Source organism: Tachyglossus aculeatus, chromosome 21 (genome assembly GCF_015852505.1).
Source record: "Tachyglossus aculeatus isolate mTacAcu1 chromosome 21, mTacAcu1.pri, whole genome shotgun sequence".
NCBI classification, from domain to species: Eukaryota; Metazoa; Chordata; class Mammalia; order Monotremata; family Tachyglossidae; genus Tachyglossus; species Tachyglossus aculeatus.
The window spans coordinates 48804531-48827472 of NC_052086.1; the positions used below are offsets into that span (position 1 = coordinate 48804531).

The following is a 22942-nucleotide window of genomic DNA, read 5'->3' on the forward strand; positions in this document are numbered from 1 at the left end:
GTAGCAGAGCTGAGATTTGACCTCAGATCCTCTGACCCCCAGGCATCTGCTCCTTCCATCAGGCTACACTGATACCCACACTGCTTTGGGTAAAACATAAAAGAATATTAATTTACCATCATTTTATTGATTTCCTCTGCCTCTAATTTCCTTTTCCAGAACATTAAGTGGCCTCTTAAGAACATATTATCTAGAGTCTCTATGCATTTTATAGCTTGTGTTCCAAGCCATCAAGGAACCTTAGACTATTTGGGCAAAGGGTACTGCTGTTCCCTTTCTGGGTTTTACATTAAACCCAGTAGACAGTGAGAAATGTCCACAGAAACCCCTCTCCATGGAGGGGAGAGGGAGAGATATCGATGAGAGAGAGATATTCCATATATGAGGTCTCTTTGGCCATGATTCTTTAAGACCATCTCATCGTCCCCTCTCTCCCTGCCCCGCGCATCCAGCTGTAACTGACAGTTTGAAAGAAAAGTAATTCTAGACCAGCTTTTCAACTCACCACCTGTCCAAGGCTGATCCACTTTTAGTGGAAAACTGCAAATTTGGATCTGGACTGGCCCATACTAGGAGAAGCCAAGAGAGGGTCAGATTGCTACTGATAATTGCCCTGTCCATCTGGACTAGGCCTCAGGCATCCCCAGTCCCTTGTTGGATTCATTTGAGGGGCCCTTCATCATCAACACCGTCATCAAAAGCATTTGAGGTCCTACTGGATGCAGAGAACAGTGCTAGGCACTTGGAAAAAACCAATTGCTCTAAAAGACACAGCCCCTGCCTCTAAAGGGCTTGCAATCTAGTGAGTGTTCACATTGTTCTTTGTGGGTCCAGTAGAGGCCACAGAGCAATCTGATTTCCTAACGGTCCTCAGAGCTGGAATAATAATAATAATTGTGGTATTTGTTAAGCGTTTACTATGTTCCAGGCACTGTACTAAGCACTGGGGTGGATACAAGCTTGTCAGGTTAGACACAGTCCCTGTCCCACATAGTAATAATAATAATCATGGTATTTGTTAAGCACTTAACTATGTGCCAGGCACTGTATCAAGTGCTGGGGTTGATACAAGCAGATCAGTTTGGACACAGTCCCTGTCCCATGTGGGGCTCACAGTCTCAATCCTCATTTTACAGATGAGGTAACTGAGGCCCAGAGAAGTGAAGTGACTTGCCCAAGGTCACACAGCAGACAAGTGGCCAAGCCGGGATTAGAACCCACGACCTTCTTACTCCCAGGCCCGTGCTCTATCCACTACACCATGCTGCTACTTCACATGGGGCTTGCAGTCTCAATCCTCATTTTGCAGATGAGGTAACTGAGGCCCAGAGGAGGCTCAGACTTGCCCAAGGTCACATAGCAGACACGTGGCAGAAGCAGGATAAAAACCCTGGTCCTTCTAACTCCCAGGCCCATGGTCTATCCACTAGGCCACAAGTTTGGTCAACCTGGGACTGTTGTCAAAAGGAATGGACTCCTCCCCCCTTCCCATGGAATTTTCCATTCCACCCATGATCCAGGATGGTAGTGCTGGAGAGCATTAGGGTGACTTGGTGCCAGCAGGCCTATCTTGCCAGGAAATTGCATCCTGGTGAATGCTTCTTGAATGGTTCAATGCCATGCATGACTGACAACTGCTGCTGATGGGCAAATGGCTGATTCCCCTGCTGTGGTGATTTGCTAGGCCACTGGCTCCTATAACACACTCTAGGACTAGAAAAAAATAGATGGAGAGAAATGAAGTTTCATAACAACCCAAAGAAGAGACCCTGGTCATCACCCTAATCTTTCCAGTTTTAAGCAAGGCCCCCAAGAGGTGAAGCTGAGTTTCTCACTGTAAACTCTTTGTGGGCAGGGAATGTGTCTTGTTATTTTGTTATAGAGCACTCTCCCAAGTTCTTAGGACAGTGCTCTGCACACAGTAAGTGCTCAGAAAATACAACTGACTGACAATAATGATCCCCTATATGGAATTTACCCTAGGACTCAGCATCTTCAGTTACGAGAACTGGGCCCAGGGCTCAGTACTGACCTAATAATAATGCTGATGTTTGTTAACTACTTATTATGCACCATGCACTGTGCTAAGCACTGGAGTAGACATGAGGTAATCAGATCAGACACAGTTCTCATTCCACATGGAACTCACAGTCCAAGAAAGAGAAAAAGCTGGTACTGTAGCTCCATTTTACAGATGAAAAAAACTGAGGCACAGAGAATTTAAGTGACTTGACCAAGGTTGCACTCAGACAAGTGGTAGATCCAGGATTGGAAACCAGAATTCCTAACTCCCAGGCTTATGCTCTTTCCACTAGTCAGCACTGCTTTCCAGACTTGCTAGGTATTTGAAGAGGTGTATGTGTGTGTGTTTTGGGGGGGGGGGGGGGAAGGGGTTCAGGGAGTGGCAATTGTTGCTGGCACTGTTCTTCTTCTGTTCATGGACACATTAGTTTTGAAACCTCTCTAGGGACCCTGAAAGCCAAGCTACAGTGGAAGGGAGACTCCTCAAACATCCAGGAGCAGGAAATGCCCAGGCAAAGTCCCAAAAGGCAGTGGAAAGAAAGATTTGATGATCAATCACCCAATATGAAACAACTAAATTAATTCATTGACAAAGTGCCATCATTCAAATCAGAACCAGCTCATCAGAGTCAACCCAGGAGTCAGTGCTCGGAACCAACCAACTCTTCCCTTGGTCATGACATCCACTCCTGACAGAGAATTTGTCTTTTTCTACTTCTGTTCATCATCTGTCCTTCACCCCATCTTCTTCCTCTGCTTTTTTTCCTACTTAAAATTCTTCTCTTTCTGGGGTTACTCTCACTGCTCCCACTAATTGTGATGCCCTTTCAATCTCTTTCTCCCTTTCCCAACCTTTCTTCATATCATCTGCTTGGAATCTCGAAGCCACTTCAGCTGGTAACCAAGTCTGAGGGAATGTCCATGTTTCAGAAGCTCTTGGAATTTTTGGGACATGGTTTTTAAGATGAACTAATTCTAAAATGGGTTCAGGGGCATAAGAATCCACAAAGATTCATCTGGTCAGCACAGTTCAACCCAAGCTGGTTTGGCTTCTAACTTGTGGGATGCCCCATGGAGCTAAGGGACAAAAAGATGAAATTTTCTTCAAAACAAAGACTGTTTTCAAAAAGATGCCTGTCCCATAAAGAATGACCAGATCTCAACAAATGCAAAAGCAGATTGTGATTAAGCATGTTTAGTACATAGGAAGCAGAAAGAATCGTGGATTTCTAAGAATGGAAAGTCAATTTGGGCATGTTGGATGACCCAGCTGATTAAGGGGTAGGAGTTTTTTGTGGGGGTGAGTGCAGAGGAGGCAGTGAATAACTGCTCCAGCCACAGGACAGAAATGAAGAAGAATGAAACAGAATGGATTGAGCAGAATGTCCTTTTGAAGCTAATAGATTCTAAAGGTCTATTCCCCCTCAAATCTCTGTGCTGTTTTTCTGTCCCACAAACCGTACTTCCTCTGTTTTTCTCATAGGGTTTCCAGAGGTGACAGCTGACCAGTGCCAGTACAAGCCAGAAATCATAGGATATTATGAGGTAGTCTATCTTATCCTTTTGCCTCATATTCAACTCCAAATATTCATGGTTTGATGCACTATGCTGTTTTAATTGTTCCCCCAAAATGCACCCTTTAAGAAAATACTGTGCTTACAGTGATATCTTGACAAGTTACATGCCTTCATCTACACTAAAAAGGATTGAAGACGGTAAAGTTTAAAATGATACAAAAAATCAAGTTTAGAATCCATTTTGGTGTTCAGATGTAAAATCTTACAGAAAAAGTGTATGTACAGATAATAATAATAATAATAATGATGGCATTTATTAAGCTCTTACTATGTGAGAAGCACTGTTCTAAGCACTGGGGCAGTAACAAGGTGATCAGGTTGTCCCACAGGGGGCTCACAGTCTTAATCCCCACTTTACAGTTGAGGTAACTGAGGCTCATAGAAGTTAAGTGACTTGCCCAAAGTCACACAGCTGACAATTGGCAGAGCCTGGATTTGAACCCATGACCTCTGACTCCAAAGTCCGGGCTCTTTCCACTGAGCCATGCAGCTTCTCGTGTACATAGATGATGTATATACAACATTTACTAAACTGTGTCATGGCTTTAGGGCAAGAAAAAACAGTACAGAAATAAAGGAAATCCTTGAATTCAAATTCTTTTTTCATAACCTCTGAATTATACTAGATTCTATTTGTGAAAAAGAAATTAAATAGTGACAGATCCTGGGCAGAATGCGAACAGATGTTTGAGGCATGGAGAGTTCAGAATGTCAGCTGGAGTAATCAGTGGTGTTCAGCCTAGAGAGGTATCTATACGGGCAAGTACATTCAAAATTAAATGAGCGTTCCAGGCAAGTTAAATGATTTTTAGGGGGATTTGTGAATGAAGTCCTATTTGTAAACCATAGGCAGTAAGCTCCTAGTGGGCAGGGATCACATATACCAACACTGCTGTACTGTACTTTCCTAAGTGCTTAGCACAGTGCTCTATATGCAGTCTTGTCTTGTCTTATGCCGTCGAGTCGTTTCCGACTCATAGCAACACCACGGACACATCTCTCACAGAATGCCCCGCTCTCCATAGGCAATCGTTCTGGTAGTGTGTTCATAGAATTTTCTTGGTAAAAATACGGAAATGGTTTACCGTTGCCGTCTTCCGCACAGTAAACTCAAGTCTCCACCCTCGACTCTCTCCCATGCTACTGTTGCCCTGCATGGGTGAGTTTTGACTTGTAGCAGATTGCCTTCCACTCGCTAGCCACTGCCCAAGCTAGGAATGCAATGGATATGCCTCTGCTTGATTCTCCCTCCTGTAGCCGAGACTAGTAGAGTACTGGAAGCTCTCCAGGTGTGACCCTGAGAGGGACTATATACAATAATAATAATAATAATAATAATAATAATGGCATTTATTAAGTACTTACTATGTGCAAAATACTGTTCTAAGCACTGGGGAGGTTACAAGGTGATCACGTTGTCCCACGGGGGTCTCACAATCTTAATCCCCATTTTACGGATGAGGTAACTGAGTCACAGAGAAGTTAAGTGACTTGCCCAAAGTCACACAGATGACAACTGGCGGAGCCGGGATTTGAACCCATGAACTCTGACTCCAAAGCCCGTGCTCTTTCCACTGAGCCATGCTGCTTCTCAGATACCACTGATGGAATGAAAGGAATTAGATAGTGCCAATCGATCAATTTTATTTGTTGAACACTTTTGCAGAGCACTGCACTAAGCACTTGGGAGAGTACAATACAGAATTGGTAGACATATTCCCTGTCCACAAAGAGCTTACAGTATAGAGATTAGATACTATTAGATTAGGCCATCAATTAGATGCTACTCCTCCTCTCCCAGTACGCATCCAGCAGTACTGCAAATCGGTTCATTCAATTATTTTCGATTGGAGTTGTACTTGCAAAACTCGGCTTGCAGATAGAATGCTCCCACTGAATTTTTTGAACTTGCCTAAGAATACCATGTAGACACAATCTAGGCATTCTGGGCTGGAAGCCAGACAGGAAATCTTGCTGACAGCAACTGGCAAGTCTTTGGGTCTCAACATGTGACAAGGCCTTCCCCTACCTAGAGAATAGGGAGCCGAGAAAAGAAAGTCACCTGCTATGACTATGGCAGGCAAAATGACATCGGGTCTCCAATTTCAGGGGTAGGATCTAGCTCATATCAACTACAAAGAGTGAGACGTGTTACAAAAGCCTCTAGCTGTAATAGTTGGAGAACATGAAAAATCCAACCTGACCTATGAACAATACAGGGTGTAATTTAACATTCCAACAATACTGACAACAAGATTACTTGTATAACCATTTCCCTGGGATGACAACTAACCTCCACCTTTTTAAGATGTAATAACTGTCCCCTTTTGATAAAAACCTTCAGTTTTGATATAAAATAAAGTTTCAACAAGTGATAAAAAAGTGACATAGAGATTACAACAGTAAATACTTTATTTTAAAGAAAGAGAATAAAATGGACTACTGCCTATTTATATACCACCAGTGAAATTATACTATCCGCATTTAATGCTCTGAAAAGTTTGACAGTATATGTCCCTTACCGGGACCTGGTACTAAAAAACTCAGCCATTCATTCATACTCTTACCCTTCTCAATTCATTGAAAATCACTTCAAGCAAAAATCATTTGAAAGAAATTACCTCTGTGTATTACACCATGAACAGTGAAAAATGTCCCACATGAGCCTCTCCAGCCCCAGAGCAATAAAATTTTTGCTGAAGTGCACGATGTAATAACTCAGGAAGAAGAAGTCCCCATGACAACAAGAAGGAAGAGAAAATGAGTGAAAAGCAGAAGATTCAAGTTTCTTACATTACAGGGTGTCACTAATTTGTACTTGGAAATTTGTCTTTGGCATCAAAACCTTTCGTAAGTAACTTCTCTTTATATTTGTTGCTTAAGTGGAACTGCCAAACCAGACTTAACAAAGACTCCACATGACAAAGGGAGATTAAACTAACCATGTAAAACTTGTGCCACTAGTCATTTTATCACTTTTTTTAATGTCTTGATATTTTCCCAGCTAGGAAACATGAAAACGTAATAGTGTTTATACTAATACTTGTATTTCAGGGAATCATTTTTTTGTGGCATTTGTTAAGCACTTACTACATGCTAGATACTGTACTAAACACTGAAGTAGATATAAGCTAATTAGGTTGGACACAGTCCATGTCCTACAAGGGGCTCACAGTTCAAATCCCCATTTTACAGATGAGGTAACTGAGGCACAGAGAAGTTAAGTGACTTAACCTCAATCACACAGCAGACAACTATCAACTCTACACTGATGACACCCAAATCTACATCTCTGACCCTGCGCTCCCTCTCTCCCTTCAGGCTCGGGTCTCCTCCTGCCTTCAGGACATCTCCATCTGGATGTCTGCCCGCCAACCAAAACTCAGTATGTCCAAGACTGAACTCCTTATCTTCCCTCCCAAACCCTGCCCTCTCCCTGACTTTCCCGTCACAGTAGACGGCACTACCATCCTTCCCGTCTCACAAGAACGCAACCTTGGTGTCATCCTCGACTCTGCTCTCTCGTTCACCCCTCACATCCAATCAGTCACCAAAACCTGCCAGTCTCACCTTCTCAACATTGCCAAGATCCGCCCTTTCCTCTCCATACAAACCACTACCTTGCTGGTTCAATCTCTCATCCTATCCCGAATGGATTACTGCATCAGACTCCTCTCTGATCTCCCCTTCTCCTGTCTCTGTCCACTTCACTATAGTTCACGCTGCTGCCCAGATCATCTTTGTACAGAAATGCTCTGGGCATGTTACTCCCCTCCTCAAAAATCTCCAGTGGCTACCAGTCATCCTATGCATCAGGCAAAAACTCCTCACTCTTGGCTTCAAGGTTCTCCATCACCTCACCCCCTCCTACCTCACCTCCCTTCGCTCCTTCTACAGCCCAGCTCGCACCCTCTGCTCCTCTGCCGCTAACCTCCTCACTGTACCTCGTTCTCGCCTGTCCCGCCATCAACCCCCAGCCCACATCCTTCCCCTGGCCTGGAATGCCCTCCCTCCGCCCATCCGCCAAGCTAGCTCTCTTCCTCCCTTCAAAGCCCTACTGAGAGCTCACCTCCTCCAGGAGGCCTTCCCAGACTGAGCCCCCTTTTCCCTCTCCTCCTCCCCATCCCCCCGCCCTACCTCCTTCCCCTCCCCATGACCTGTATATATGTTTGTACAGATTTATTACTCTATTTATTTTACTTGTACATATTGACTATTCTATCTATTTTGTTAATGATGTGCATCTAGCTTTAATTCTATTTATTCTGATGACTTGACACCTGTCCACATGTTTTGTTTTGTTTTCTGTCTCCCCGTTCTAGACTGTGAGCCCGTTGTTAGGTTGCGACCGTCTCTATATGTTGCCAACTCGTACTTCCCAAGCACTTAGTACAGTGCTTTGCACATAGTAAGCGCTCAATAAATACGATTGAATGAACGAATGAATGAAAGTGGCAGAGCCAGGAATAGAACCCAAGTTCTTCCGACTCCGAGGCTCACGCGTGATTCATATTGATGGGCCCAGAAAATTCAAGTGACAAAATGGACATCAAAAACGTATGAGGTTTTTTTAGGACTTTAATTAACTATTAGAATACCCAGGAACCTTGGAATGGACATTTCCAGGTTGTATTTAAAATTCAACAAGAAAATGCTGAGTTATAAGTAATGAAATAAAATAATTATCAAATGAACCAAATTCTCTCCACTTTTAAGCTATTCCCTGGGTATACATAAAATATTTTAGGGACAGTTATTTCAGGTTATTAGAGGATCATTTAGGAAACAACTGCTTCTGGGCTTCAAGTGCTACTGGAAACTGAAAGAACTAATTTAACTTCCAAAGGTGCCTAACTCCATCCTCTTCCTGGATTTTCCACTCCTTGGCTCACCTCTCTCTGGAGGGGAGAATACTACCCCAGCAGCTGGCTGCTGCATACTCAAAGAATTTGGCTCAGGTCATTAGACTGTGAGCCCCTGGAGGGCAGGAATTATATGTCTTTGCTTCTGTAGTACCTCCTAAGCACTTGGTACAAGGCTTCACACTCAGTTAATCCCATTGTTGAGGATAATTAGCCCAAAGTATGCTTGTTGTAAAAATGCGAGAGCTGGTCCTTCTTCTGCCCTGCATAGAGGGATGAATAGAGGTAGTGTGATTTGAAGGCACTTCCCTCCAGGAGGGTCACCTGGAATGGGGGGATTGCCCCCCCCACCCCCCAAGTTGCCATGCTCAACCCCATCTGAGGAGCAGGGGGCTGGTTACAATCCTGCCTCCATCAATGCCCCTTCTCAAATCTACTTTTAATAATCATCATCATCATCATAACTTTGGTACTTGTTAAGTGCTTACTGTGGGCCAATCACTATTCTAAGCACTGGGGTAGATACAAGTTAATTAGGTTGGACACAGTGCCTGTTCCACAAGGGGCTCACACTCTTAATCTTCATTTTACAGATGAGGTAACTGAGGCATAGAGAAGTGAAGAGACTTGTCCAAGATCACACAGCAAACATGAGGCAGAGACAGGATGAGAATCCAGGTCCTTCTGACTCCCGGCCCCATGCTCTAGCCACTAGGCCACGCTGCTTCTCTCAATAAAAGTGGGGCTCCCTTCTAGTGAAATCTTTGTAAGGAATGATAGACCAAGAGGTAAAAGAGAGCCAGGCACTGCAAACATTAAATATAACAAGAGATAACCGTTATGCTGGCACACTACATTTGAGATTGTGGATTCCGCATTGGCACTTTCGGGCAAAGGTACCCTTAGGTGAATTTCACTCATAGTGGGGTCTTCTTTGGACACAGAGAGCAACTAAGTTCGCTATGGGTAGGGAACATGTCTAGTGTTTGTATAGTATAGTCTTCTGCACACAGTAAATGCTCAATAAACCAATAGATTGAACTATATGGTAGAGCCAGAAAATGCAGGGTCCAAAGGTCCCCAAACCCTTATTAGGCCCAGAATATCATGGGCAATCCCAGGTCTGCCAGGGTTCTGCGACCTGAGAGGCCTCTCCTGAGAGGCAGGCAACATGGGGAGGAAAAGTCCAGCTCAGGCCAGTGATTCCCACTTCGGCGACTGATTCCAAGTTTCCTCCATATCTCAAAATTTTTCCAAGTTCCCCAAATTTGGTAAACCTGGAAACATTCCTCAGAACAGCACTGAACCTAGGGTCAGAAACAATGTGTTTGATGTACACTAGGTACGTTTAGGCTCTTGTTGCACTGCTTCAGTCGATATTTCATCCAGGTTTCATACGTCCAGTGATACCTGGTGAAAAATGGACCAAAATAACTCAGTAAGAGCTGTCCTTCAGTTCAAAGACAACACTGATGACAGTGAGATTGTACCCGTGGGAATGAGCATCTCCACAAGAGAAAATCTGACATGCGCTTTAGCCATGGAAATTCAGTGGTGTCCTTTTTTTCTCAATGGGTTGAGACACCATGGTGCTTCGATCCATTCCATATGCCATCTCAACCCTTGAGACCCAGAATGGTTTAGTAAAGGTCCGGGGAGTCTTTTACACTTCCTCCTAACATCCAGGGGCAGTTGTTTCAGCGGGACAGTTACTTTACCCACTGGTCACACTTGGTAGGCCTGATCCCAGCAAATGCTGACCTGGAAACCAGCCCCTAAAAGCCACAGGGCTGAAAATAAAAGACCTCTCTGAAACAGGGTGCATCCAGCACCTGTCTCTATGAGTCATCCTTCTTCCATCATTTGGCATATCTGGTCATCCCATATGCTGCAAGAGATGCCATCCTTCCTAGCCAAGACTGTTCTCATTGACACCCAGCACCTCGAGCCAAGGAGCTCGATATGGAAATGGGAGTTACAGATAGTGAAGGGGTGGTATAGAAAAAGTTAAAAACCTGACAAAGATCAAAGCTGGCAAGAAGCTATCCTTATGTGGCTCATCCCTTGAATGTAAAACCTCTATTTTACACAGGCAAGCATGCACACGAACACACACACAAGGACACAGAGGCATGCACACACACAGACATACATGCACTCCAAGCTGTAATCTCCTCCCTGTAGACTATAAGCTCCTTGAGGGCAGGGAACTCTATTGCACGGTACTCTCCCAAGTGCTTGGTACAGTGCTATGCACATTGTAAGTGTTCAATGAATACCATTGTTTCCATGTTGCCTCTATCCACACGGGTGTACAAGATGAAGATGCAACTTAATTTTTAAACACTTGAAGCATGATGCAAGTGATTTTGTCTATCCCTCATACTGGCTTGAAATAACCCACCACACAAGGAAAAACTTTTTTTTTTAAAGACTATAAAACCTGGAGCAATTCTAATACATCAGCTTCTCAGTGTTGAGAAGGGAAAGCTGAGTCACTGGCTTTCAGTAAACGCCAACTCACAGCAGGACCCAGAAAAATCGATACATCTTCCTTAAGTTATCAGAAGTGCTCAGGATCTAGTATAAACGATAAAGATCTTTGCACATAAGTACAGTAGTTACAAGTTATCAACAATATCTCACAGCATTAGAAGAGGTGGATTTATTTCTCCAACAACCTAAAGCTATACGATGGGAGACAATTTTATCGTGCTGCAGAATTTTCTTTTTTTCCAGCACCCCAAGTTATATTTCATAAACATGCTTGGTCTATGTCCAGGTGACAGAGAGGGCAGTGACACAATGGTTACTTCTTCTCAAACCAGGTAGGGATCTGAAGGATTTCAGTGGCCTGGACTAGGCTTCTCTTTTGAGGAGAATGGAGGTACGACCAAGCCAACTCACCAAAATCACCCAAGAAATTCAGGAATTCCCTCATCTTTTCTCCCAACTAGAGAAGGGAGTTTTCCCTGGGACTCTGTGCAGTTTCTACCTACCTAGGACCTTTGGAACCGGGACTGAAGAGGGGCCCTGCGGGAGGAAGCATAAAGTACTGGTTGGCGGGTGAGGTGTAATTGCTTGATAGATCTTTTCCATTTCCAGTTTCTACAGAACTGTCTTATGGCATTAACCTCGTCCTCCTCATCTCCATCACTCTTTAGGGAGCACCTACATTTTGCGGATCACTATACGAGCTGTTGAACGGATTCTCCTCAGAAGTCTTGAAAACACCTTTCAGCATTCTGATGGGAATAGATCTTGCATGCCATGAATGCTATTGGTTTCCTCGCACTCCGGTTTTACTGCATGTCTTTTTCCAACCAACGGCCAAGTCAACCCACAGTGGGGCCCAAGACAGGAGGCTCAACCACATATTTCTCGAGCACATGTACAAAGTGTCCATGCCCATCTGCCACGGCCAAAATATTCACTAAAGGAGAAACAAAAGGCAGCAGTGAACACTGCTGACAGTACAGCGAGTGAAGTCTCAACCTCAGGCTGGACCTTTTCAGCTTTAATAGTAAATGACTCAATATTCAATATTTGTTTAATAATAGTAGTAATAGGACTACTATTATTAAGAAACAATGGGTAGAGAAGCAGTGCAGTTTAGTGGAAAGAGCATGGGCTCGGAGTCAGAGGATGTGGGTTCTAGTCCCGGCTCCGCCACTTGTCTGCTGTGTGACTTTGGGCAAGCCACTTAACTTCCCTGTGCCTCAGTTACCTCATCTGTAAAATGGGCACTAAAAATGTGAGTCCAACGTGGGACAACCCGATTACCCTGTATCTACCCCAGTGCTTAGAACAGTGCTTAGCACATAGTAAGTGTTTAACAAATACCATTATTATCATTATTATTATTATAGAGCATGGGCCTGGGAGTCAGAAGGACCTGGGTTCTAATCCCGGCCAGGACACTTGTCTGCTTGGATACGTTGCTTCACTTCTTTGTGCCTCAGTTGCCTCATCTGTAAAATGGGGCTTAAGACTGTGAGGCCCATTTGGGACATGGACTGTGTCCAACCTGATTAGCTTGCATCTACCCCAGCTCTTAGTACAGTGCCTGGCACATAGTAAGTGCTTAACAAATACTGTAATTATTAGTAGTAGTACTTATTAAGCGTGTACTGTGTGCAGTTCAGAGCACTGTACTAAGCACTAGGAAAGAGTATATAAGTGGGAATTTGACAAAGACCCTGTCCTCATAAGGGCTCACAATCTAGGACTCAAGGACTGGAGTCAGACACATAAGGAGCGATGAAAACTAAATCTAATATCTTATAATCGTTCTTAATTTTTATTTGTGAACTAGACTGACGTTTCTAGCTCAGATGAATGGGAAGATTACTCTAATGCTTAAAAAAATCCATTCAACCATATGATAGTCAAAATTGATGTGTGGGTAGGTAGGTTAAAAAAGCAGACACAAATGACAGATAAATATAGAGGAGCTTGTTAAACCACAAAAAATGAGGGATTACATCAGTCTCTTTACCAAGGCAATAGGTGGTGAACTTTCAGGGGAAGGTCGTTTCTTGACAATTCTTCCTTGAGGCAGTGATTGTCTGGGGACAGTCTCTGTATTCGGGAGGCTTCTACCAGTCACGGAAGGGTGTAACAATGGGGGACAGTAGATGAGAGAAAAGGGCAAGGATGTTATTTCGGAGTAAACCCTCCTCTTCATCCCTCCCTGAACAACAGAAACCTGAACAAGTAGAAAGATACTGCAACAGGCACCAATTCATGAGGATGAGGTGGGACAAACCAGGGTGGCACCACCCACTGTTAAAAATATATCTCAAGGAATCTCACATGTGCTAGGAACCTCCCTGTCTGACGATTGTGCAACAAATCACATGTTTTCAGTGTGATGGTGGAAGCATCTCTGCAGATGGCAGATTTCACCAGGTGGGGTGGGTTCACAGATGTTCTGGGGTCTTTGTGCACTAGAGAGCATTCTCCAGCTGAGCCAACTCAGGGAAAAACAAACAAACCTTTGGCATGCTTGTTATGTCCAATCCCTACAGACCTATTCTTGTTTTATAGTAAGGAAAATTCTCCATCCTCCCCCAGCAAAATTAGAGTGGAATTACAATTTACAAGAATATAATATATTTTTTTTTGGTTTGGTGAAAGCTGAATCTTCTCTGCTTTTGCTGGAGAATTCAACATCTCAGATTTTTGAATCCAGATGTGAAGTTTCCCTGGACAGCTTTGTAAACTCGGCTCCAGGCTTTGGAATCCTCCTTTTGGGTGTTACCTTGAATGAACCAACTAAAATGAGAGCTGTGTTGCAGCTCTCTCTTCAGAGACTTTAGGGGCTAATGTGACTCTACCTATTATTGACACATTTGGGTAATGAGACTTTGGGAACTATGAGTTCCTCTGAAATGAGAGGACATATTTTATAAGGAATTTCAATATCGGTACAGTGAACTACTTCGATTAATGAGAGTTTGGTTAGGAAATGTCCTGTTCAATTTCCCATGTTTTTAGTAAGATTGCAAGGAAATAAATGAAACTTGCTTTTGGCTTCAGTCTTTTTATTTTGTCACATTGCTCTTAAAGATGTGAAGACGGGGAAGTGTTGATAAAGAGCTTACCACCGTTTGTAAGATCCTCAGAGTGAAATAGTAATAATAATAATAATAATAATAATAATAATAATAATAACTGTGGTATTTGTTAAGTGCTTACTATGTGCCAGGCACTGTACTAAGCTCTGGGATAGATACAAGGTAATTGGATTGGGCTCACAGTCTTAATCCCCATTTTACACATGAGTTAACTAAGGCACAGAGAAGTGAAGTAACTTGCCCAAAGTCCCACAGCAGACCAGTGGCAGAGCAGGGATTAGAACCCAGGTCCTTCTGACCCCCAGGCCCATGCTCCACCCACTAGACCACGCTGAGCAGCCAGATAGAAATTGCAGATTCATCCATAACTTTTGTGAAGGACTAGGGTAAGGAATCCACCACTAATTGAAATTAGTTGGTGAGGAGAGAAACACAAACGCTTGCCTTGTCTTACGCAGTCGAGTCGTCTCTGACGCAGAGCGATGCCATGAACATATCTCTTCCAGAATGACCCACCTCCATCTGCAATTTTTCTGGTGGTATATCCATAGAGTTTTCTTGGTAAAAATACAGAAGCAGTTTATCATTGCCTCCTTCCCCACAGTAAACATGAGTCTCGGCCTTTGATTATCTCCCATGCCACTGCTGTCCAGCACAGGCCAGTTTAGACTCATAGCAGATTGCCTTCCACTCGCTAGCCACTGTCCAAGCTAGGAATGGAACGGATATCCCTCTGCTTCACTCTCCCTCCCGTAGTTGAGACTGGTAGAGTACTGGAAACTCTCCAGGAGTGACCCCGAGAGGGGAAAGCCCTTGTAGTTTTCCACAAAAACATCCCTAATTAACAGACTAAGTCAATAGGGCAATGATACTGACTGACAGAGCCCTTTTATGAGGTGAAGCCACTGTTCAGTCATGAAATGCATGGAGCACGAATGCAAAGCCAGAGTTTGACAGGGACAGAAGTTGAAAGTGGAGTCACCTTGAAACTGAGTGTCTGTATTGGTGCTGCTCAACTTATCAGAGAGCTGAGAGAGTGGACAGACCGCAAGGAGGGAAGTGCACCGCTGAGCTCTAAGACTGTTATTTAGTAAAATTGCTTTATAAAATCAGATACTTGTGCCCTTTGAATTTAAGGATAATGATACTGATGAGGCCATTTCTGAAGCCAATCTTCCCATGGTCCACAGGACCTCTGTGGAAGTTGTTAATAAAGTAGTGAAGTTGGCTCATATAAAAAACATCCTAGCTCATTTGTCCATTACTGGTTGGTTGGGAGGTGTCCAAAACAGAGTTTGTAAGCAATGCTGGATGAACAACATGCACAGCATCATGGATGGAACACCTGATGCCCCTCCTATTCACCATTATGTTCTGCTTAAATGGTTGCTTCCTAACTGAAAGATCTCAATATAATAATAATAAGAAGAATGATGGCATTTATTAAGCACTTACTATGTGCAAAGCACTGTTCTAAGTGCTGGGGGGATCCAAGGTGATCAGGTTGTCCCACGGGGGGCTCACAGGCTTCATCCCCATTTTACAGATGAGGGTACTGGGGCCTGGAGAAGTGAAGTGACTTGCCCAAAGTCACACAGCTGACAACTGGTGGAGCTGGGATTTGAACCCATGACCTCTGACTCCAAAGCCCGGGCTCTTTCCACTGAGCCACGCTGCTTCTCCTTTAGGTGAAGAGCTCAGAAAAGACATCTATTTGCTCAGTCTGCAGCAGTGAGCCTGATTGGGGAAAAAAAAATCCATCCTGAAAAATAACCTGATGAGCCACATTATATCAGAATATTTAAGAACATTAAATGTAGTTTAAAAAAAATCTACTGGTCTATTCTCATATGAAATGTGTCATAACCTAAAACATCTAAATCAAATTAACAATGTTAGAGAGAAGTGGCAAACATGATCAGAGGAAACGAATGATGTGGGAACATCAGTACTGAATCTGTTAGTTGGAAACCAAAAGAAATGAGCTTTTCTAACAGCCAGTGCTATAGATTTCAGCCCATTCTTTCCCAGCTTCTATTGTTATCATCTGAGAAAAAAAAACAAAAACAGACTTGACAGAACAGGTAAAGGAAGTAAAGTGTTATAATATAGCACAAAAAATACTTAATATGCAATTAACCTGAGGATGTCTACTTAGGTGAATAGCCTTATAAGCTTTCATAAAAGGATAAATGTTCTATGTATCAAAGCAACCCCACACACTTCAGACAGCCTAATGTAATGTTTTGAGTGCTGGGCCACGGAAGAGGAGCTGCATTTTCAACACAGGATTCACCCTAAGTCTGTTCATCCTTAGTTTCTCTGGTTTTAAAATGGTGAAGATTCTAAGCCTGTCTGTAACCCTACCTGCTCCCACTCTGACTGACGACCTTAAAAGGTTGGTTGGCCTTGGTGGGTACAAGCTTTGGAGTATAGGGAAGGAACCTATAGACTTTAAGCTCACTGAGGGCAGGGAAATATGTCGACCAATTCTGCTATATAAAATAGCGAAGCAGCATGGCTCAGTGGAAAGACCATGGGCTTGGGAGTCAGAAGTCATGGGTTCAAATTCCAGTTCCATTGTTTGTCGGCTGTGTGACCTTGGGTGAGTTACTTAACTTCTCTGTGCCTCAGTTACCTCATCTGTAAAATGAGGATTAAGATTGTGAGCCCCACATGGGACAACCTGATCACTTCGTATCCTCCCCAGCACTTAGAACAGTGCTTTGCACATAGTAAGCACTTAACAAATACCAAAATTACAATTATTATTTATTACATCATATTCTCCCAAGCACTTGGTAAGCGCTCAGTAAATATAATTGATTGATCAGAAGGCCCTTTGAAGACAGATATGATAATAATGGTTTTGTTGAGCATCACACTTATGTGCCAAGCATTAAGTGTACTTGGCACTGGAGTAGATAAGAGATAAGACTGCAAGATTCTGATATTTAAGAAAAGGAAAGTACGGTCTCTCCCTTGTTTCAGAGGACTCGACTCACCCTCTCTAGGCTGTAAGCTCATTGTGGGCAGGGGTTGTTATATTGTAGTCTCCCAAGCACTTTGTACAGTACACAGTAAATACTCAAAAAATATGACTGATTGATCCCCACTGGCACCAGGAAGACATGTGTCCCCTTAAAATCCTTATTGGCCGATATTCAAGAGAAACAATAGGAAAACTGGAAAGCTCCTATCGGGTCACTGTCCAGGCAGGTGCACTAATGGGAGGGTTTGGAGAAAACTCATTTTGCTGTTTCCCCACATTGAGCCCCAAAAACATCATTGTCCAGGGACTTCACTCTATCGCTCTTCATGGAAACGCTTAGTATGGTGCTCTGCACACAGTAAGCGCGCAATAAATACGATTGAATCAATGAATGAATGCTAACCCGCACAGAGCCAAAAGGACCACGCAGTACCATGGAAAGAAATCCAAGCATTAGAATGGTGTTTTTGGTAGCCCCAACTGTAATGCTCCTGCAGATTTGTGGATGCCCTTCTCTCCAGGAAATTGGCAGTGATAACTCCTTTCCCCCTTTTCTCACAGCATTAATTTAAGAGGAAATATGAAAACCCAGCTGCCTGTCAGAATCAGTCCATTTTCACTGAATGACTCCAATCCTGTTTATGATTCTTCCTGGAGTTTCTTTTATCATGTTTCTAAACTTGATCCTCGATTCAAAACAATCTCTTTGGCAACCTTATTTTAAACAATCACAATTTTATTTTCACTCACATCCTCACATGTGAAGTACTCCCTTCCTTTTCAGTGCTGCTAGCGAAAAACCTAAACCAAATATGTTCATTAAAGATGACATCATTTGCCTCCAACCCCTCTGAAAAACCAGTCAGCGAACTATCCCTAAGGATGTCAGTCATAAGATACATATCACAATGCACTGTATTTGGCTAAACATTGCCTCCAAACTTTCTAAAGACCTCCATTGTCAGATATGAAGCTTCAAACGGCAGCTGGATTAAACAAGCAGCAGACAGGGTAGAAAAATGAGACACACTCGCCCCGGCCCTGCCCCCCCCCAAAAAAAAAAAAAATCCACACCTATATAACTCCCCACTACTACGTTCAGGCAGTTTAATGATTAAACATTGTGGCTGACGTCCAGTTAACCATCCTAACATCTTTTTAATGATAATTGCATAATGAAAACCATAGCTTGCAATATTGTAAGCACCGATTTTCCAGTTAAATTAGGGGTTTGCTGTTGCCTCTTTGAATGGAGAACGGATGCAATTAGTTTTCTCTAACAGAATGGATAAGGCATTAAAAGACACGCTTGCACTTGAATGTTTGTACAAAAATGCTTTACCTATGATCTTTAAATGGGCACACTGTTAACCATTCAATTTATTCTTAACTGGACTTTTTTTGTTTTTGTTTATATTTTTTCTAATAAAATCTTTCAGAGCAGCTAATTTAAACGTGGGGGGCATGCGGGACCAATCTTCATCAGGATGTGAAGGGCATCCTGTCAAGGAAGAATACTTATTTACTTACTAACTTTTCCAAATGATAGTGCCCCCTTAACTCACAGGTTTGGGTTTTGTAATTAATGGTTGAATCGCCAGACTTGGGAACAGCTCATCACATCTCCTGTTTAGCAACAAGATCCAATGGGGAAAAGAAATACTGTTCACATATGCTTGGCCATTGCGATCAATCAGTACATCAGTGGTATTTATTGAGTGCTTACTATGTGCAGAATACTTGGGAGAGTACATTCTAAACAGAATTAGCAGACACGTTCTCTGCCCATAACGAGTTTAGCAGACCAGAGGGGGAGATTGACGCTAATACGAATAAGTTTATTTCTAACACACAATGTATAATTTAGAGATATGTACATAAGTGCCGTGGGTTTGGGGGTGGGGTGAATATCACATGTCCAAAGGTCACAGATCCACTGACATAGATTGTTTTAAATATCATCACTGGAAAAAAGAAAAAGGAAAACCTGGATAATTCATTTAATAAGGCTCCTGGCACTTGACCAGCTCCTCTTTTTATGATGGCATTTATTAAGTGCAAAGCACTGTTCTAAGCGCTGGAGAGGTTACAAGGTGATCAGGTTGTCCCACGGGGGGCTCACAATCTTTATCCCCATTTTACAGATGAGGTAACTGAGGCCCAGAGAAGTTAAGTGACTTGCCCAAAGTCACACAGATGACACGTGGTGGAGCCAAGATTTGAACCCATGAACTCTGACTCCAAAGCCCGGGCTCTTTCCACTGAGCCACGCCGCTCCTCTTTTCTCTGGGTAACGGTACTGATACGGACATGATTCATTCAATCGTATTTATTGAGCGCTTACTGTGTGCAGAGCACTGTACTAAACGCTCTACAAGATGTGATTTCCGCGAACATTTACGCGATCCGGGCTCCTCTGGTGTAAAAGAAAGGAAGGAAGGTCCAAGGTGCCGGGCATAAAAACCCCACGAATAGCAAATGGCCATTCAGAAATTGTCGAGAGGGGATGTAAAGTCAATAAATCATTCAGAAGAAGGAGGGAAAACGAGAGTTCTGGATTTTCAGGTTCTCCAGCGCCTTAAAGGACTGCCCCGTCGAAACCCAAACCTTCTCCCCTCTCCCCTGGGGCTTTGATCCGCAAAAGCCCTAACGTATTTCATTATTTTAGCCGTTCGGGTGAGTTTGGGAGGATTTCACACGGTTTGAGGAGAGCCGGGGCGCCCGGGCGTCCGGTCCCGGGGCTGCAGAAGCGGGTCACCGGGAGCAGCCTGGGGTCCCAAGGACCAGCTGCCCGCCCGACGAACCCGGCCCCGACGGAAGGGCGCAGAGAGCCCTCCGCGGCCCGCGCAGACGCTTCGGGACAGCCCGGGGGCAGGAGCGGTGGCAGGGCATTCATTTCAATTCATTCAATCGTATTTATTGAGCGTTTACTGTGTGCAGAGCACTGTACTAAGCGCTTGGAAAGTACAAGACGGCAACATATGGCAGGGCAGGAGCAGGAGGGGTGGCAGGGGTAGGAGCGAGGGCAGGGGCAGGGCAGGGGAAGGGGAAGGGGAAGGGGCAGGGGCAGGGCAGGGGCAGGAGCGGTGGCAGGGCAGAGCAGGAGCAGGGGCAGGGCAGGATTGGTGGCAGGGCAGAGCGGGGCAGGACAGGACAGGGGCGCGCAAAGTTGGCAGCAGGGTTTGGAAGCGGGACTTTGGTAAGGGTGGCGAGGGCGGGGAGGGGGAGGCGGGGACGGGACGGGACGGCTCAGGGCGACCCCACACCCCACAACCTCCGCCCCGCCGGGCGCTCTCCAAGACGGGGTCTCTCCCCAACGGGGTCTCTTCCCAGGAAGGTCTCTCCACGAGGGGCTTTCCCCGGGGGTCTCTCCTCGAGGGTTTCTCTCCGAGAGTCTCTCCAGGAGGGTCTCTCCCCTAGGGACTCTCCCCGGGGGTCTCTCTCCGATGGGGGTCTCTCCCTGGGGGTCTCTACCGGACGGTCTCTCCACGAGGGGCTTTCCCCGAGGGTCTCTACCCAGGGGTCTCTCCCCGAGGGGCTTTCCCCGGGGGGGGGGGGTCTGTCCTCGAGGGTCTCTCCCCGGGGGGGGTCTCTCCCCGAGGAGCTTTCCCCGACGGTCTCTCCCCGAGGGGCTTTCCCCGACGGTCTCTCACCGGGAGGGTCTCTCCACGAGGAGCTTCCCCCGGGGTCTCTCTTCGAGGGTCTGTCCCCAAGGATGTCTCCTCGAGGATCTCTCTCAGAGGGTCTCTCCCCCGGGGGGGGGGGGGTGTCTCTCCACGAGGTGTTTTCCCCGGGGCTGGCGGGGGGGTCTATCCTCAAGGGTCTCTCCCCGCGGGTCTCTCATTCATTCATTCAATCGTATTGACTGCTTACTGTGTGCAGAGCACTGTACTAAACGCTTGGGAAGTACAAGTTGGCAACATATAGAGAGGACCTCTCCCCGGGGGAGGGGGGGGGGGTGTCCCTCCTCGAGGGTGTCTCCCCGGAGGTCTCTCCACAAGGGGCTTTCCCCGAGGGTCTCTCCCCGGGGGGGTCTCTCCTCGAGGGTCTCTCCCCAAGGATGTCTCCTCGAGGATCTGTCCCAGAGGGTCTCTCCCGGGGGTCTCTCCTCGAGGGTCTCTCCCCAAGGATGTCTCCTCGAGGATCTGTCCCAGAGGGTCTCTCCCGAGGGTCTCTCCTCGAGGGTCTCTCCTCGAGGATCTGTCCCAGAGGGTCTCTCCCGAGGGTCTCTCCCTGGGGGTCTCCACGAGGGGCTTTCCCCGGTGGGGGGGCTGTCTCTTCTCGAGGGTCTCTCGACGAGGAGCTTTCCCGGGGGGCGGGCTCTTCCCGAAGGGACCTCTGCCCGGGGGGGGGGGGTGTCTCTCCCAGGGGGTTTCTCCACGAGGGTCTCCCCCCGACGGTCTCTCCATGAGGGGCTTTCCCTGGGAGGCCTCTCTCCGAGGGTCTCTCCACGAGGGGCTTTCCCGTGGGGGGGGGGGTGTCTCTCCCTGAAGGGGTCTATGCCCGGGGGGGTCTCTCCCAGAGGGTCTCTCCACGAGGGTCTCTCCCCGACGGTCTCCCCCGGGGGGGTCTCTCCACGAGGGGCTTTCCCCGGGGGCGTCTCTCTCCGAGGGTCTCTCCACGAGGGGCTTTCCCCGGGGGGCGGGGGGTGTCTCCGTGACAGTCGCCCGTCCCCTCCTGTCCTCCCCCGCCCGTCGCTCCCCTACCTGTACCAGTCCAGCCCGCGCTCGTAGTTCCTGTCGAAGAAGTGGGGCTCGGTGCCCACGGCCCGCACGTCGGGGTGCGCCCGGATGGCCTCCAGCAGCGCCCGGGTGCCCCCCTTCTTCACGCCGATGACGAGCGCCTGGGGCAGCTTCCTCTCCCCGTAGTCGGGGGTGGGGGTCGCGGGGGGCGCCCCTCCGCCCGCCCCGGGGGGCCCGGCCGGCTCGTCGTCCGTGGTGCTGGCCTCCGGAGGGTCCCGCTCGTCGGCCGGACGGCCGGGACGGGGCGCGGACGGGGCGGAGGGGGCCGGCGGGGCCGGCGGGGCGGACGGCGCGGACGGCGCGGCCGGGGCGGACGGGGGGGGCCGGCGGCGCGGACGGGGCGGACGGCCGCGGGCGGGCGCGGCCCCAGGGGTCCCGGGCTCCCGGCCCCGCGTTGGGCCCGTCCCGCAGCGCCAGCGGGACCCGCAGCGAGGCGGAGCAGCCCAGGAGGCTGTAGCACAGGTAGGTGACGGACAGGGACAGGGTGCACATCAGCAGCAGCTTGCGCGCCGGCGGGCCCTTAGCGGACGGGGACGGGGAGGGGGCCGCCGTCGCCGCCGCCGCCACCGCGGAGGAGCAGGAGGAAGGGGAGGAGGAGGAGGAGGAGGAGGAGGAGGAGGAGGAGGGGGCGGCCGAGGGGACCGAGGAGGCGGCGGCGGCGGCGGCGGAGGAGGAGGAAGGGGAGGAAGGGGAGGGGGCGGAGGAGGAAGGGGAGGGGGCGGGCGGGGGCGCGGGCCACCGGGCCATCTCGGCTCCCTTCTCCCGGCGGCGGCGGCGGCGGCGGCAGCCCCCGGCGCTGCCCGGACATGGTTTCAGCCGCCGCCCCCTCCTCCTTCTCCTCCTCCTCCGCCGCCGCCCCCTCCTCCTCCTCCTCCTCCTCCTCCTCCTCCGCGCCGGCCGGGCTGCATGCGCCCCGGCTGCTGCTGCTGCTGCTGCTGCTGCTGCCGCCGCTGCTGCTGCTGCTGCTGAAGCCGGCGGGGTCCCCGCCGCATGGCCCCGCCGCCCCTCCCCCGGACCTCCTCCTCCTCCCCCCGCCCCCCGCCCCCCAGCCGCGGGGAAGGGGACCGAGGGGGGCGCCCCGACAAGCCCCCCCGCCCCCCCAACGGCGCCTGCCAAGGGGGGCGTCCGCGCCCCCTCCCCCGCCGGCGGACCCCCAGACCCCGCCGAC

At 47.3% G+C, this 22942-nt stretch overlaps 1 protein-coding gene and 2 non-coding genes across 3 annotated transcripts in view; all 3 read right to left on the reverse strand.

Annotated features, from left to right (window-relative positions):
* HS3ST4 (heparan sulfate-glucosamine 3-sulfotransferase 4) overlaps positions 1-22582 on the reverse strand; it is a 281140-nt gene extending 258558 nt beyond the window's left edge. Inside the window, exons 1-3 of the mRNA XM_038762774.1 lie at positions 22519-22582; positions 22016-22325; positions 21739-21972 (exon numbers count right to left, since the gene is read on the reverse strand). Of these exons, the coding sequence (XP_038618702.1) occupies positions 21739-21972; positions 22016-22325; positions 22519-22582 (608 nt within the window). The remainder of the gene's footprint in view (positions 1-21738; positions 21973-22015; positions 22326-22518) is intronic.
* Positions 4769-4906, reverse strand: LOC119943047. The gene has a single exon (XR_005455532.1). It is a non-coding gene; the product is annotated as a small nucleolar RNA SNORA7 (small nucleolar RNA).
* LOC119943028 lies at positions 14709-14846 on the reverse strand. Its single transcript, XR_005455514.1, has one exon. It is a non-coding gene; the product is annotated as a small nucleolar RNA SNORA7 (small nucleolar RNA).
* Positions 22583-22942: the final 360 nt, after the last annotated feature.